This window comes from Gracilinanus agilis, chromosome 1 (assembly GCF_016433145.1).
Source record: "Gracilinanus agilis isolate LMUSP501 chromosome 1, AgileGrace, whole genome shotgun sequence".
Taxonomy (NCBI): domain Eukaryota; kingdom Metazoa; phylum Chordata; class Mammalia; order Didelphimorphia; family Didelphidae; genus Gracilinanus; species Gracilinanus agilis.
The window spans coordinates 252318586-252334942 of NC_058130.1; the positions used below are offsets into that span (position 1 = coordinate 252318586).

The following is a 16357-nucleotide window of genomic DNA, read 5'->3' on the forward strand; positions in this document are numbered from 1 at the left end:
AGAATGTTTGCTGCCACTTTTAAATTATTTTTTATAGTTGCAGTTTTTACTAGGCTTTATCTCCCTTGTCTGAAAAATATTAAACCTGTGATCTAGATAGTCTACCACTAGGGAACCTCAGTCACATAGAATTTAACTGCCAGAACCATTCGTTGCCCTAGACAATGAGGTCAGAGGTGACATGAGATAAGTGTGTAAAAATCCTCAAAAGTTAGCAACAAATAGGAGTAGCAGAACCAAAATAGAAAAATTCTCCAAATTATGACAATGTGAGTCAACAATAGGAGTTGAGAGATTTAGGTAAATCCCAATCAAGGAATGGTAACACAGTGTGAAGAACAGGGCCCAACAAAAAAACAAAAAGTAAATTAGTGGATAAAAATTTTTTACTGAGACTTTGTCCTGAAAAATAAAAGAAAAAAATAAAGAAAAAAATTCATATCTTCTATTTAATAAAATAGAATGTAAAACTGCAACTCTGCCAATTCTTAGAACAGAGTAAATCAAGTATTATTTTTGTTCTAATTTATTCAACAAAACTGTATAACAGTATCATTAAGACAGCCTTTAAAAAATCTTCACTTTTGTTCACAGCATAATTAGCATGATTGTGCTAATTCTTGAAACAAAGAATCAAATGTTGATATTTGTTATAATTTATTCACAAAAATCATGTAACAGTATGATAATCCATTATTTACTTCACATTTGATTTTTACAATACAATCACAGTGAAAGTCATCGTTGCAAAAATATTCAAGGGCTTTACCAGTTTTCCCAAAGGTCCTTCAAATCTTTAATATTCAAATCATTTTTTTTAAGTGGAGCCTGATAATTAGTATGGCAATGACAAAGAGATTCTTCTAGGACCAAGAATAGATAGAAACATAAATGTTAAAGTAATAGAGAACAAGGACCGATTTTACAAATAGTTCAACAATGAGTATTTTTGTCTTATAGCCATTTTCATTTGGGGAACTTTGGCTTCCTTATCAACCACAAGATTAGACAGATATTGGACAGAGTCAGTTTCTAAAACACCTGGGGTTCCACCTCCAACATATATTGGCCATGCCACTTGGAAAAATCATTGGCTTTCACTAACCCCGCCCCCCCCCCCCCCCCCCCCAGATAACAGTCTAAGACAAAAAAAAACACAAAACTATTGCTGATCTGCATTTGCAAGAGTTCCCTCATCAAAAATCAAGGGTTCAAACAAAAATAAAATGCAAACTTATTTCTGCAGGGAGTCAGATGATAAATTCTGAGGACTAGATGGTGCTTATAATTTGTTTTCCATGTCTTTCAATTCACCAACTTCAGAAAAAGGAATTATGTACCAAATATAAGCACAGCTAAAGCCATAAGATAAGAAGACAGAAAACATCCACAAGGCAAAAGCATCATGAAACACAGGAACAATGAAACATTAAAATCTTTTTACTTGATAAAAACATGAATCATGTAACCATGGAAAATTTTTCTAAAAAAATAAAATATTTAAATTAAAAAAAATCTTTTTACCATAACCCTCCCTTGCCCCTAGCCAATGTCAAGGGCTGATACAATCTCTCAGGTTTGTGTTTTAGACCTCAATATGGAGGCAATTATTCAACCTAACACTCCAAAAGTGAGAATGCAGTGCCCAGGTACTCAAAGGGGGAGGGAGGGGTAAACTTGTGAGAATATGCCAATAATAAAGTAATATATGCAAAATGAAAGTTTAACTTAAAAGAGGATTTTAAAAATCAATGCAAAAGAAACAAATGGAGGAAAACATACCTAACAACCATAACCCTTACAACTATGGCTAAGGAGAGAATGTTTTAAAAAATCATCTTTCATTTTCGTATCATCTTCATTTCCAAATATAGTCTTCTTCCCTCCCCATTCCAGAGAGCCACCCTGTTACAAAGAATAAAAAAATAGGGGGAAAAAATAAACCAACCAATACATCAACCAATTCTGAAAGTATATGCAATACAGTACCTAATTCCCCAACCTCTGCAAAAGAATGGAGGTGCATTTTCTCATCTCTTCTTAAAAAGCAACCTTGGTCATTATAATTATACAGCTTTCAATTTAGTTTTGTTTTATTTGCTCTTTTCTTTTATATTGTGATAGTCATTGTCTGGCCAAGACAAGAATATTTATTAAGTGCCTACTGTGTGTGCCAGGCACTGAACTAAGGGCTGGGTTATTTAAAGAAAGGTAAAAGACCACCCCAGCTCTTCAGAAGCTCAGATTCTAATGGGGGAAAGAATAAATAAACAATTATACAAAAACAAGGTAAATATAGAACAGATTAGAAGCAATCTCAAAGGGGAAGCCAGAAGGTAAAACTTCAGCTAAGACCTGAATGAGACAAGGGGAAGGCAGGGAGCAGAGAGGAGAGGGGAGAGAATTCTAGGCATGGGAGATGAACAGTGTGTTTTTCTGATTCTCTATTATTTTCTGATTTCACTTTCCATCAAAATCAGTTCACATAAAACTTCCCATGCTTCCTTGTATTCTTCATATTCATCATTTATTATTTATACCAATTACATTAAACAACAAATTTCCACGGAAGTTTTCCAAAGTTATATGATCTAATTTGTCTCCCTTCCTCCTGGAGCTGACAAACAATTCATATATACATGTTATCATCATGTATACATGTATCATCATGAAAAACATTCCTATATTGTTTATTCTTGTAAGTGAATAATCAGATAAAACTAAAACCCAAATAAACAAGTGAAAAATTGTGTGCTTTCATCTGCATTCCAACTCCAACAGTCCTTTCTCTGGAGGTAAATAGCATTCTTTGTTACAAATCTCTCCAAATTGTCCTGGGATCATTCAATGTATTGCTGAAAGTAGCTAAGTCTATCACAGTTGCTCATTCCACAATACTGCTGTTACTATGTACAACATTCTCCTGGTTTTCATCATTTTTCAAGTGAAGTAATATTCCATTACATTTATGTACCACAAGTTACCCATCCATCCAACAGATATCTACCTTTGTTTCCAGTTTTTTGCTACCACAAAAAAAAAGTCCTCCTTTAAAAATATTTTGGTATATATTGAACCTTACTTTCTATTTTTGATTTTTATTTGGTTATATGTCTAGTAGTGAGATTTCTGGGTTAAAGGACAATCAACATTTTAATCATTTTCTTAGAATTCCAAATTGCAAATTCCAGAATTCTAATTTAAATGCTCACTAGTAGTACATCAAAGATAGTACTATCTTTCCACAGCTTCTACAACATTTTACTTTCCCCATTTTTTTTTAACTTTGAGGATATGTTGGGCAAAAAGAGAGGCTTCAGAGTTGTTTTGACTTTCATTTTTTTATTATTAGTGACTAAAAAAATTCTTTCAAATGGTTGTCAATAGAGAAGGGGAAATGGCTTCCTGATTCTCACAAAGGGAAAGAGTTTAAGTGTCTGCAAACTATAAGTCAGTAAGCTTAATTTTGATTGCTGAGGAAGTTCTAGAATGCACCATCAAAATCGCTAAATGTCTAGATAATGAAACAGTGCCTTCACCAAAATTAAATTATGCCAAAACTAATCACATTTCCCTTTTTGGACAGGATTACTAAATTTGTAGATAAGGAAAATACTAGGGATATATATCCCTAGTACTTACTTAGATTTTAGTAAAGCTTTTTATAAAGTATCTTGGAATATTCTTTAAAAGAAAATGGAAAGAAGTAGGCAAGAATGTAATTAGGTAGATTTAGAACTGTTTAGATGGCTAGAATCAAAAAGTAGCTGACAAATACTCATGGATCGATACTTGGCCTGTACTTGATTCTTGGCTGTAGTACTTTCTCTTGACTGAGAAAAAGGCATAGGTAACATGAACAACAAACTGCAGATGACACAAAGATGAGAGTGGTTGACAGAATCAAAAAAGATCTTGAGAGGTTAAATAAGGGGTTCTTATGCTGGGGTCTGATAGCTTGGTTTTTTGTTTTTATTTAAACTATTTTGATAACTCTTTCAACATAACATTTTTCTTTGAAAATTTTATTGTATGTGCTAAAAAAAATTATTCTGAGAAGAGACTGACTTCATTAGACTACTAAGGAACTTCAAAACAGTAAAAATGGGTTAAGAACTCCTGGGTTCTGAATTCAATAGAAATAAAAATAAAGTCATATTTACAATCAACTTCACAAGTATAGGATTAAACAACACAGTATGTCTCAGTTCTTGGGGTTTTATTGGGCTGCAAACTCAATATGAATCAAGAATATGATGTGGCAATCAAAAAAAAGCTGTGATCCTGGATAGCAATAAGGACATGGCTTCCAAGTCTGCCTTCTTCAAACTCCATCTAGGGTTAATTTCTGGTCACTACAATTTAAGGACTTTAATAAGCTTAAGAAAGTTCAGAGGAAAAGAAAATTGAATGAAAATAGAAAAGAGTATACCTTTTCCTCAACTGTACTTGGCATCTTCACAAAAACTGCAACAAGGTGGCATAGTAGATAGAGCTTCAGAACTGGAGTTGGGAGGACCTGGGTTCAAATGTGACTTCAGAAACTTCCTTGTTCTAAGACCTTGGGCAAGTCACTTAAACCTATTTGCCTAGCCTCACCACACACACACACACACACACACACACACACACACACACAGCCTTAAGAGTAGTTTTTAGGAAGGAAAGTAAGCATTTTTAAAAATTTAACCAGAAATTTAATAATCTAATCCTGAAGAATGAGTGGGTCAAAAAAACAATAACTTCATTAAAAAGAATGACAAGACAACAAAGCAAAATTTGTGGGATACAGCCAAGTTAGTACTTAGGGGAAATTTTGTAATTCTAAATAGGTACATTAATAAAAGAGGAAAAACAGCAAATCATTGAACTGAGAATGCAACTAAAAAAACTAGAAAAAGAACACATTTAAAAAAAGCCCAAACACAAAGAAAATCTTGAAAATCAAAGGAGAGATTAATAAAGTGGAAAATTTCTTTAAATCATTAAATTAGCAAATAAATTGGTTTTATGAGTGAAAAAAAACCACTGGTTAATTTGATTAATAAATATTAGTAAACCAGACTGCTAGTATGAAAAGTGAAAAGGGTGAGTGTACCACTAATGAAGATAAAATTAATTAGAAGTTATTTTGTCCAATTATATACCAGTAAAACTGACAATCGGATAGTATCTATCTAAAATAAGAAGTATTATCTGTAATAGGGATAAACTAGAAGCATTCCCAATAAGATGAGAAGTAAATCAAGAATTTCCATTACCAACATTATTATTCAATATTGTATTAAAAATGTGAGTGATAACAATAAGAAAAAGAAAATGAAGGAATAAAAACAGGCAATAGAGAAACAAAACTACTGCTCTTTACAGATGATATGATAGTATACAGTAAGGCCCCATTTTAAACACAAATGACACCACAACAATTCAGGTATATGCAACTGACAATTGAAAAAAAGTAAGGCAGAAAAAAATATGTAAAATAAAAATTTTAATTATAAGCTAAATCCATGCCATTTTCCCAAGTGGGGTAGTCTCAAAAGCAGTTCACCCTCACCCTCACCCTAAGAAGTGTTAGTGTGAATCATTACTCTGTTTTGCATTGTCTGGAGTTCTCACTTGTAACAAGATGTGTTGTGCATCAGAACAGTACTTCCCTTTGTTTCATTAACAATAATAAAATGCCTAGCTATGTATGTTCATATAATAAATACTTACTAAATAATGGAGTTCACTATTATGCACAATTTTTAACTTACTCAAAGGGTCACATAAATGAGATCCTGCAATACCTAGAAAACCAGGGAATCAACTAAAAAACTAATTGAAACATTCAGCTTAAGCAAAGTTGCAGGATATAAAACAAACACACATTACTGAGCAGCATTTCTATATACAGACAGTTCTCACTTTACATAAGACCCTTAAACTATTTTTATATAATACAAACTTAGGCAAGAACATGAGGAAGGGAGTAAGGCCTATGAAGGTCTAGGAAGGAAAAGGGCCAGCACACAGTTCAAGGATATATGGGAGCCAAGGACAGAGCAGAAGGAACATGTTGAGGGAGGAGAGGAATAGGGCCAGCCATGTGGGCACCTGGACCAAACCAAGAGAAACAATATACAGGGGTGAGACACATGTGAACTGACATGGACACAGAAGAACACAGTTGACACTCAGAGGGAGGGGACAGACATGTGATCAGACACACAGGTGGGTAGATGGAGTAAAGCAAAAAGGTCAGAGAAAGAGGAGTCCTCAGAGCTCAGAGCCCAGGAGCAGAGAGAGAGCATAGTACTGTATAGTAAAGTTAACATAGATGGGTTTTGGGGGAATATAGATTTCTTTCAGAACTCTTTACCTAAAGTTGAATTTGCATAATGCAAATGTATGTAAAGTGAGAACTATCTATATTACCAAAAAATTCCATTTAAGATTACTGCAGATAGCATAAAATATTTGGAAATCTACCTACCCAGACAAACCCAGAGACTACATGAACATATTTACAAAACTTCACAAAAACAAAGAAAGATCTAAACAGCTGGAGAAATATTGATTGCTTATGAGTAGGTCAAGCCAATATAATGAAAATGACAATTCTACCTCAGTGCCATACCAATCAAACTACCAAAGAATTATTTTATAGAGTTAGAAAAAATAAAATTCATCTGGAAGAACAAGGTCAAGAATACTTAGGAAATCAATGAAAAAAAATGTGAAGGGAAGTACTCTAGCAGTACTCAAATTATATAACAACATAGTAATTATCAAAACAATCTAGTACTATTTAAGAAAAAGAGTTATAAGGGGGCAGCTGGATGGCTCAGTGGATTGAGTACCAAGCCTAGAGATGGGAGGTCCTAGGTTCAAATATGGCCTGAGACACTTAACCTCCATCCTTATGGCTCTTTTGCTTTAGAACCAATATACAGTATTGATTCTAAAATGGTTACAATCCAAAAGGTAACTAATACAGATAGCTGTGCATATGCTGTTTCTTTCCTGCACAATTGTCTATTTCTTCCCAGAGTCTTCAAATCCAATATATACAATCAGAACAATTGTTTTAAAACAAACAAGACAAATTTGGACAAATCTGGATAAGAAAGAGTTTTCAGAAGTTCAAACCTTTAGAAAAAGAAGTTGAAACAAGCCATCAAAGTATTTCCTAAGAAAAAAACTCCCCAGGACCAGATGGATTCACTAGTGAATTCTACCAAACATTTAAATATTTAATCCCAATATGATATGAACTATATGGAAAGAGGTAAAAGAGCCCTATTCAAATTTCTTTTATGATACATATATGGTGCTGATACCTAAGCTGAGAAGAGCAAAAACAAATCAAGAAATCTTAGATCCACTTCTGTAATGAATATAGATTCAAAAAAATTAAATGGAATACTATGAAGGAGACTACAGCAAAATATCCCAACAATCATTCACTATGACCAAGTAGGATTTATACTAGGAATGCAGGGCTGGTTCAAAATTAGAAAAAGTATCAGTATAACTGATCATATCAATAGTAAAACCAAAAGAAACCACATGATTATCTCAATAGATGCAGAAAAAGATTTTGACAAAATGTAACACCCATTTCTATTAAAAACAAAAAAAACAACGTTAGAAAGCATAGGAATAAAGCTTTCCTTAAGATGATATATAATAAAAATCAAATCAGCAGCAAGTTTTATTCATAATGGGGATAAACTAGAAATCTTCCCAATAAGATCAGGGGTGAAGCAAGGATGCCCATTATCACCACTATTATTCAATATTGTACTAAAAATGCTATCTATAAAGTAAGTAAAGAAAGAAAAAGAAACAGAATTAAAGTAGGCAATAAGGAAACTAAACTACCATTCTTTGCAGATATGATGGTATAAAAGAATCCTAAAGAATCAACTAAAATACTAGTTGAAATAATAACTTTAGCAAAGTTGCAGGATACAAAATAAACCCATATAAACCATCAGTATTTCTATACATTACTAACAAAGTCCATCAGTAAATGATAGAGAATCCACTTAAAATAACTCTAAACAATATAAAAATACTTGGGAGTCTACTTGCCAAGACGAATTAATTATATGAACATGATTACAAAGTCAGATCTAAACAACTAAGAAGATGTTAACTGCTCATGAGTAAGCCAAGCTAATGTAATAAAAATGACAATTCTACCTAAATTAATGTAATTATTCAGTGTCATACCAATCAAACTACCAAGAAATTATTTTATAGAACTAAGAAAAAATAATCTGCAAGAACAAAAAGATTGAGAATATATCAAGAAAATTAATGAAAAGAAATGTGGAAGAAGGTGGTCTAATCATACCAGATCTCAAACTGTACAATAAAGCAATAATCATCAAAACAATCTGGTACTGGCTAAGGAAAAAAAAAGGCAAAATCAAAGAACTAGGTACACACACTATACAGTTGTAAATGACCATAGCAAACTAGTTTGAAAAACCCAAAGATTCCAGCTTTTGGGAGAAGAATTCACTATTTGACAAAAATTGCTGGGAAAACTGAAAAACAATATGGCAGAAACCAGGTATAGACTAATATCTCACATCCTATACTAAGTCAAAATGGGTTTATAATTTAGACATAGAGATTCCATAAGCAAATTAAGGGAGCATGGAATACTTTACCTGTTAGATTTATTTAAGAATTTATGACCAGAGACTGAGATCATTCCAAAATATAAAATGAATAATTTTGATTATTTTTCCCCCTAAAGCACTTACCTTATTTTTGTCTTATCAATACTAAGTATTGGTTCCAAGGCAAAAATTTTAAAAAAAGCAGTAAGGACTAGGCAATGAATGTTAAGTGATTTGCTCAGAGTCACAGTAAGTGTCAGAGGCAAGATTTGAACCCAAGCCCTCCTGCTTCCTGGCCTGACTCTCACACAACCCCACTGAGTCACCTAGCTGCCCCTGATCATATTAAATTTAAAAGGAGTTGTACAAACAAAACCAATGCAACCAAGATTAAAGATTAAAAGATTAAAACCAAGATTAAAAGGGAAACAACAAACTGGGGAAAATTTTTATAGCAAATTTCTCTGATAAAGATCTCTTTTCTAAAATATTGAGAAGTGAATCAAATTCATTCAAAACAGTTTTCAGATAAATAAATCAAAGCTATCTAGAGTCACATGAAAAAATACTCTAAATCACTATTTATTAGAGAAATGCAAATTAAAACAACTCCAAGTTATCACCTCACACGTATCAGATTGACTAATATGACAGAAAAGGAAAATTACAAGTGTTGGGGGGAGATATAGCAAAATTGAGCTACTACTACCCACATTCAGAGGAAGGACTACAGGAGAGGAAACATATAAGAAAAACAAACGCTTGAACGCATGGGCTGAGGAGGACATGATTGGGGATGTGGACTCGAAACTACCACACCAATGCAACTAACAATTTGGAAATAGGTCTTGAACAAGGACACATGTTAAAAGCAGTGGAAATGTGNCACCAATGCAATTAATAACAATTTGGAAATAGGTCTTGAACAAGGACACATGTTAAAACCAGTGGAAATGTGCATCGGCCATGGGTGGGGGGGAGACGGGGGGGGGGGGTGAAGGGGAAAGTAGGAGCTTGAATCATGTAACCATATTAAAAATGAATATTAATAAATGATTAAAAAATTTTAGCTAAAAAAATTGAGCTACTAATACATTGTTGGTGGAATTGTGAACTGATCTAACCATTCACACAAAAGGACTTTGGAACTATACCCAAAGGATTATAAAACTGCAAACTTTGATCCAGTAATACCACTACTAAAGGCTTATATCCCAAAGAGATAAAAAAAAAAGGGTAAAGGACCTATTTGTACAAAAATATTCATGACAACTCTTTTGGTGTGGCAAAGAACTGGAAACTAAGGGGATGTTCATCAATTGGGGAATGGCTGATTGTGATGGAATACTATTGTGTTGTAAGAAAGGATGAGCAGAATGATTCTAGAAAACCCTGGAATACTGACATGAACTGATGCAGTGAAAGAAGCAGAACCAGAAGAACGTTGTACACAGTTAACAGCAAAACTGTGAGATGATCAACTGTGAAAGACTTAGCTGCTCTCAGCAATACAATGAACCAAGATAACTATGAAAGGATTCATGATGAAAAATGCTATCCCACCTCCAAAGAAATAACTGATGAAGTCTGAATGCAAATCAAAGCATACTATTTTTCACTTTATTTTATTTGATGTATTTGTACTTCCGGGTTTTGGTTTTATATGAGGATTCTCTTACAACTTGACCAATCTGAAAAGATGTTTTGCATGACTGACTATACAAGCATAACCCAGATGAATTGCTTACCAGCTCAGGGAGGTAGGGAGACAGTTTGGAACCTATAATTTTGGAAAACATGTTAAAAATTGTTATTACATGCAAATGAAAAAATATATCTTTTTAAAGTTCAAACCTTGAGGGCCTCCAAAAAAGAGATGGGCTATACTCATGTCCAGATAAAAGTTCTAGTTTTAGTACTTCCTTTAATTCATTGTATGACCCTGGACAGGCAACTATCTCAGAATCTTAGTTTTCCTCATTTGTAAAATAAAGGGACTAGATAAAGTGACCTCTATAATCCCTTCCAATTCTTTTTTTCAGTTTACCTATTGTCAAGATCTATTTATCATCTCTGATAATCTTATAAGGACAGTTTAGTTGATAAGGAAATATCGGGACACTGAACATCTTTTACCTCATGCTTCCAGCTCTGTCTCCCGGAGCATGGAGTTTATTATATATATTTCCAAGACTCATTTCACACACAAAAACCCCCCTGAAACTTTGCAGATGCACAGAAGTTATAAATTATGTCATATCAAAACACAAAACATTGGCTTCAGAATAGAACAAGGCCAAGGCTGAATTTTGACTGGGTTCTTATCAGAAAACCAAGTCGGGGAATATCCCTCTTAGGGTCGAATTGCCCCCGCTAAGGTTTTGGCTTTGGCTATATCAGGCAGCTGCATTCCTGGCCAAAGGGGGAAAGGGTTAACCATTTAACATCTGTTTAGCTAGGAACTTAAAGCTTTACAATAAGGCCGCAATACTTTTCAACAAAAAATTACAAGGATCACAAAAGGGGTCAAAAGAGGAGTCTCAGATTTTTATCTATTCTCTTATTGGCTTCCCACAACCTATGTTATGTCTGAGATCTCCAAATTTATTGGTCATGCAAGCTTTATTAGTTAAAAAAAACTGGGTATATTTTCAATCTTTGTATATTCATAAATTATACCTACTTCTATCAATTTATGTGCATTATAAACAAACTAGAAATAAAAACAGATGAGATGAAAATGAAATAAACATTTTTAAATTGTTTTATTTTTAACTGCATCAATTCCTTATTCTCAGTAAAAATATTATCAATAATTTTTAGTAAAAATGATGGAATATGCTTAATTATTTTTTAAATTCTTGGTTTAACACTGTGTGAGATATAGCAATTTTAATGTCAGTTTATTTGGATTACTAATTTAAATGGTTATCATAGCTGAAAAGAAAGATTTATGGTCTAGGATGGAAGAACCATAAAATGCCATTTTAAAGGGCAACAGGGTAATGAATAGGTTATCTTTTTATGCCTCAACCTAATTAAATTCAGAAATTTCCTAATTCAGAAAAACCCTACAACATGAAGAAATGTCCTTAGTTCTTAGCATCCCAAATTGTCACTAGAGTATAGCACTTAATAAATGCTACTAACTCAAAAGAAATAGATGTTTCAATTATCTAGGTATCTGAAAGAACTCTCTATAATAGAAATGGAGAATCCATTATCTTCTTATTTTAAAGATTATTCAGTGATTCCCAAAGTGGGCACCACTGCCCGGTGGTGGGTGCTGCAGCAATCCAGGGGAAGCAATGATGGCCACAGGTGCATTTGGGGGTGGTGAATAACTGTTAAGGGAGTGGTGATAGTATGTGACAGGGGGCACTAAGTAGTATTTTTTCTGGAAAGGGGGTGGTAGGCCAAAAAAGTTTGGGAACCACTGGATTATCTCATCCTTCAAAGGGGAAGTTTTATTTGAGATCTCAGTTTCATTAATTGGTTGCTGAAGTGGAATCTGCTTTCTCTCTCTCCTCGCCCTAACTTGGGACCTCATTTACCTCATAAAAAAAAAAAGTAGGATCTCTTCTTTCTTTCTTTGTAAACAATGTATATAATTTAAACTTCATTCTACCTGTTTCATCTAATGGCATTCTATAAGGCTCTTTTATAAAATCTAAAGATTAAAATTCTCTATACAGATTCCAAGTCATCACTATTAACTAACAAAAACTTAAAGAAGAATATATTTTTGCCATGACTGGATTGGTCCTCATTATTGTACAATTTCTACTAAGAAAAGGAATGAAAAGTGTTAACTTCTCAACATTTCTAACATAAGAACATGAATGACATCATAAGCCAGATTAAACAAAAGCACAGAAAAAAACTTACAAAACTCCTAGACCACTCAATTTTTCGAAACATTTTTCATTCAATTATCCAATGTTATCCCTACAGCATCTTTCTACAATAATCTTTTCTTAATCCCAACTGCTATTGCCCTCCTTCCTCTCTAACAACCTTGAATTTACCTTGCATTTGTGTTTATTCGCTCCATATTTATTCTGCATATACTTACACATCTATTTTTTAATCTCTTGAGAACAGGAAAATCTTTATATGTATATCTCCAGTGTCTAGCATATCAGATCTTAATAAAATTTGGGTCATCCTAAAATTGAGGGTTCATCCCAAACCTAGTCTTCACAAACCTCTACTAACCAAGCAGGGCAAAAGTTAGTTCAACCTTTTATCCTCTTTTCCTTCTGTGTTCTTTTTAAACTCTTCCCTCCAAACACCATTGTGCCTGTTACAATCATTTCCCTCTTCAATCTCTAAGGCTGTATTTCCAATCCTGCACCCACTGGCTGATCTGAACAACAGATACAGAAGGATGTATTATGACCTCAGTCTAGTTATTGATGTTATAACTTTGCAGACTCTGGGGTAGCAGAAAGAACTGGTAGTGTCATTTTTCATCCTCTTATAGTGTGATCAAAACAGTAAATCCCTCAGTGCCTTTCAGAAGGGGCAGGGAAAGTCAGAACTAGGAAGAAAAACCTGTGCCTAGAGCTACTGAGCTTCCTTTCTTCCTGATCCAGTCAGTCTTCTCATGGGTCTATAGGAAAACTATTCAATATTCTAGTGCCACTATTTCATAATATCAATAAATGCAAAACTGAAAAGATCCAATGTCCTTTTTCACAGTTTGGTACCTGTTTTAGGGAATCCAATAACATAAGTCTCAAAGTTCTTGAAATTACTAATACCAAGACAAGGTATAGCAATTATATATGTAATTTCTTTCCATCTATCTCTTCACCAGTAGTGTCAAACTCAGATAGAAATGAGGCTCATTAACAGATATAAGCATCCCTAAGGATTTGTTTTTGTTTTGGTTAATCTTTTTTAACTCTTCATGACTCTGTTTCAGGTTTTCTGGGCAAGGATACTGGAATGGTTTGCCATTTCTTTCTCCACCTCATTTTACAGAGGAGGAAACTGAGCCCAAAAGGGTTAAGTGTCTTGCCCACAGTCACAAAGGTAGGAAATGTCTGAGACTATATTTGAAGCGACTCCTGATGCTAGGCCCTGTATGCTATAAATCTATAAGAACTCTGCGTAAGGCTATTGACATATTTTAATATATAATATCTATGTTTAAACATATTTGTATAAATGTTTCCCAATAACATTTTAATCTGGCTCATGGGGTACTCAGGAATGTTACCCAGGAAATGTTTGGCACCTCTTTCTACACTATCTTAACTGGGAAACTGGGTTCAATTATTATCTTTATGCAGATAATTCTCAATTCTATAGATAAAACCTGAAATTTTCTCCTGCAATCCAGTCTTACATTACCAATTTCCTTTTAGACATCTCAAACTCAACACTTCCAAAACAGAAAGAACTCATCTTTCCTCCCAAACTGTCCCTTCTTGCCAGCTCTCCCTTTATAGTCTAAGGCACCATCATCCTTCCAGTCACCCAGGTCTTCAACCTTGACTCTTCATTCACATTCATCCCACATATCTAATCTGCTATCATATCTTGTCTTCGCATCTCTCCTATACTTCTCTCCATTCAACACAGCCAACACCTTAACCCTACCCTCTGGGTTCAACCTCATCACCTCTTTTTTGCAAACGCCCTCTTTTAAAAGCTTAGCAAAATGCCCACCTAGCCCCTAACACCACCTAGTAGGCACTTAATAAATGTTTACTGACTCCTAATTAGTCTCCTTGTTTCAAGACTCATCCTATTTCAATACATCCTCCATTCAAATACCAAAGTAATATTTCTAAAGGACAAATCTAACTATGTCTCTCACACACATCCATTTATTTAACTCCTATTACCTGTAGAGTCAAATATAGTCCTTGTTTGACGTTTAAAGCTTTCACTACTTGGCCCCTAATCTTTCTAGGCTTCTTAAACTTGACACCTTTACACACAGTCTAGACCTACACTGGCCTACTCAGTACACTGTGCCTCTGCACTGTTTGTTCTCTGTAACAAATAACTTGTGTCACTTAATTTCCCTAGCTTCCTTCAAGAGTCAAAAATATTGAAAGCAGTTCTTTCCATGGCAGCCTAAGCGAATGGGGTGTCTTTTGAGGAATATTTCAAGAAAAGGTATTGTGAAATGTGATAGAATATTACACTCAGATTCCATCTTTTTGCAGGAATTCTCTTCCTGCCCTCCATCAAACTGCTAGTGCCTTCCCTCCAAGATAACTGTCCATTTACTTCAGTATATATATCCCAAAAATTTTAGTACAGTTTAAAGCCCTTTTTTTAAAACCGCACTAAGAATTTTGGGGCACTATCTCCTATGTTGTGCTCTCTCCCCATTAGGCTGTGGGTTCCTTGAGGGCAAGGGACTCTCTTTATTAACTGTAACCCAGCACAGTGCCTGACACAAAGTAAGTGTTTAATGAAAGCTTATTGAATTGAACCAACCATTTTGCAGAAGGCTTTCCTTACTTTCCCCTTCCACATCTGCTAATGTCTTCCCTGCAGATTACCTTCCATCTACTCTGTATATGGTCGTTCCAAAAGTCATGGAGAAGTTTTAAACCCTTTTAAAAAACTGTACTAAGACTTTCAGTCCACTCTATGTCCTCGATCCACAGTTACTTATCCTTTGATCTCCCCCATCAGAGGGTAAGCTCCTGGTGGGCATGGACCTGTTATTCTTTTTATTAACCATATCCCCAGTGTTTAGCACAATATCTGACACATAGCAGGTGATTAACAAATGTTGACAGAATTGAATTGGCACCCAGTACATGCTTAATAAAAATGACTTGGATACACAGCTATGTATTCATATGTCTTCCCCAATGGAAGATGAACTCCTTGAGGACAGCATCTCTGTTTTTTTAGCATCTTCAAATTCCAGGAGATTCGTAAAATGCCTGGCACACAAGTAAAAGCCTAACAAAGGTTGATGAAGCCAAGATGGGTCAGCCACAAATGATCAAAGGAAAAGTACGTGGATTTGGGGGCATGGATTTCTTGAACATAATGGAGGGGGGGAGGGGGTCGAGGCACGGAAAATGCGCCCCGCTGGCGAGGCCTGCCTGCCTCCTTCCTCCAGGCCCAGAGAGGGGAAGGCAGCCCCACCTTTCCCCACATCCCTACTCCTCCCCATCCCTCCGACCTCCCACTCGCGGCCGAGACCTACCCGTCAGGAGAGTACTCCAGGTTGAAGACGGCGCCGTGGGTGCGGGTGCTGAGGTACACCGAGTCTGCCGGGTGGATGGAGCTGTACAAGCTAGTCATCGTTCGGAAGTTGTCCCGGGCCGGGTCCACGTACAGCCCCCGGCCCAGGGTGCGGCTCTTCAGCCAACGAAAGAGCGGGATGCCTATGGGGCGCCCGGTCGGCCCGGCCCCCCCACGCCTGGGCTCGGGGGACGGGGAGGGGGAGTGGGAGGCGCCGGCGTTGAGCCGACTGGTGAAGAAGGTGTAGGCGGAAGGGCAAGCAGCGACGGCGGCGGCTGTGGAGTTGGCTGTGGGGGAGTCAGGGGGGGAAGGGTGGACGACGGCGGCGCGCGGGGACTGGGGGCTCGGCTCGCCCTTGGCCCCGGCCGCGAGCTCCTCAGCGCGCGCCGCCGCCGCCGCCGAGGTCCCCGCCGCCACCGGGCTAGTGGGCAGGGTCCGCAAGGGCGTGCGAGGATCTCGGGGGTCGCGAGGCTCGCGGGGGTCGCGGGGGGGGCTGGAGGAGGGGTCGG

General features: G+C 36.0%; 1 protein-coding gene across 1 annotated transcript in view; it reads right to left on the reverse strand.

Moving 5' to 3' along the window:
• The window catches only part of DCAF10 (DDB1 and CUL4 associated factor 10), a gene marked incomplete at its 5' end in the record, with an annotated part of 38714 nt that extends 22365 nt beyond the window's left edge, over positions 1-16349 (reverse strand). Inside the window, one exon of the mRNA XM_044660900.1 lies at positions 15811-16349. Coding sequence (XP_044516835.1) covers positions 15811-16349 — 539 coding nt within the window. The remainder of the gene's footprint in view (positions 1-15810) is intronic.
• Between the last annotated feature and the right edge of the window lie 8 nt (positions 16350-16357).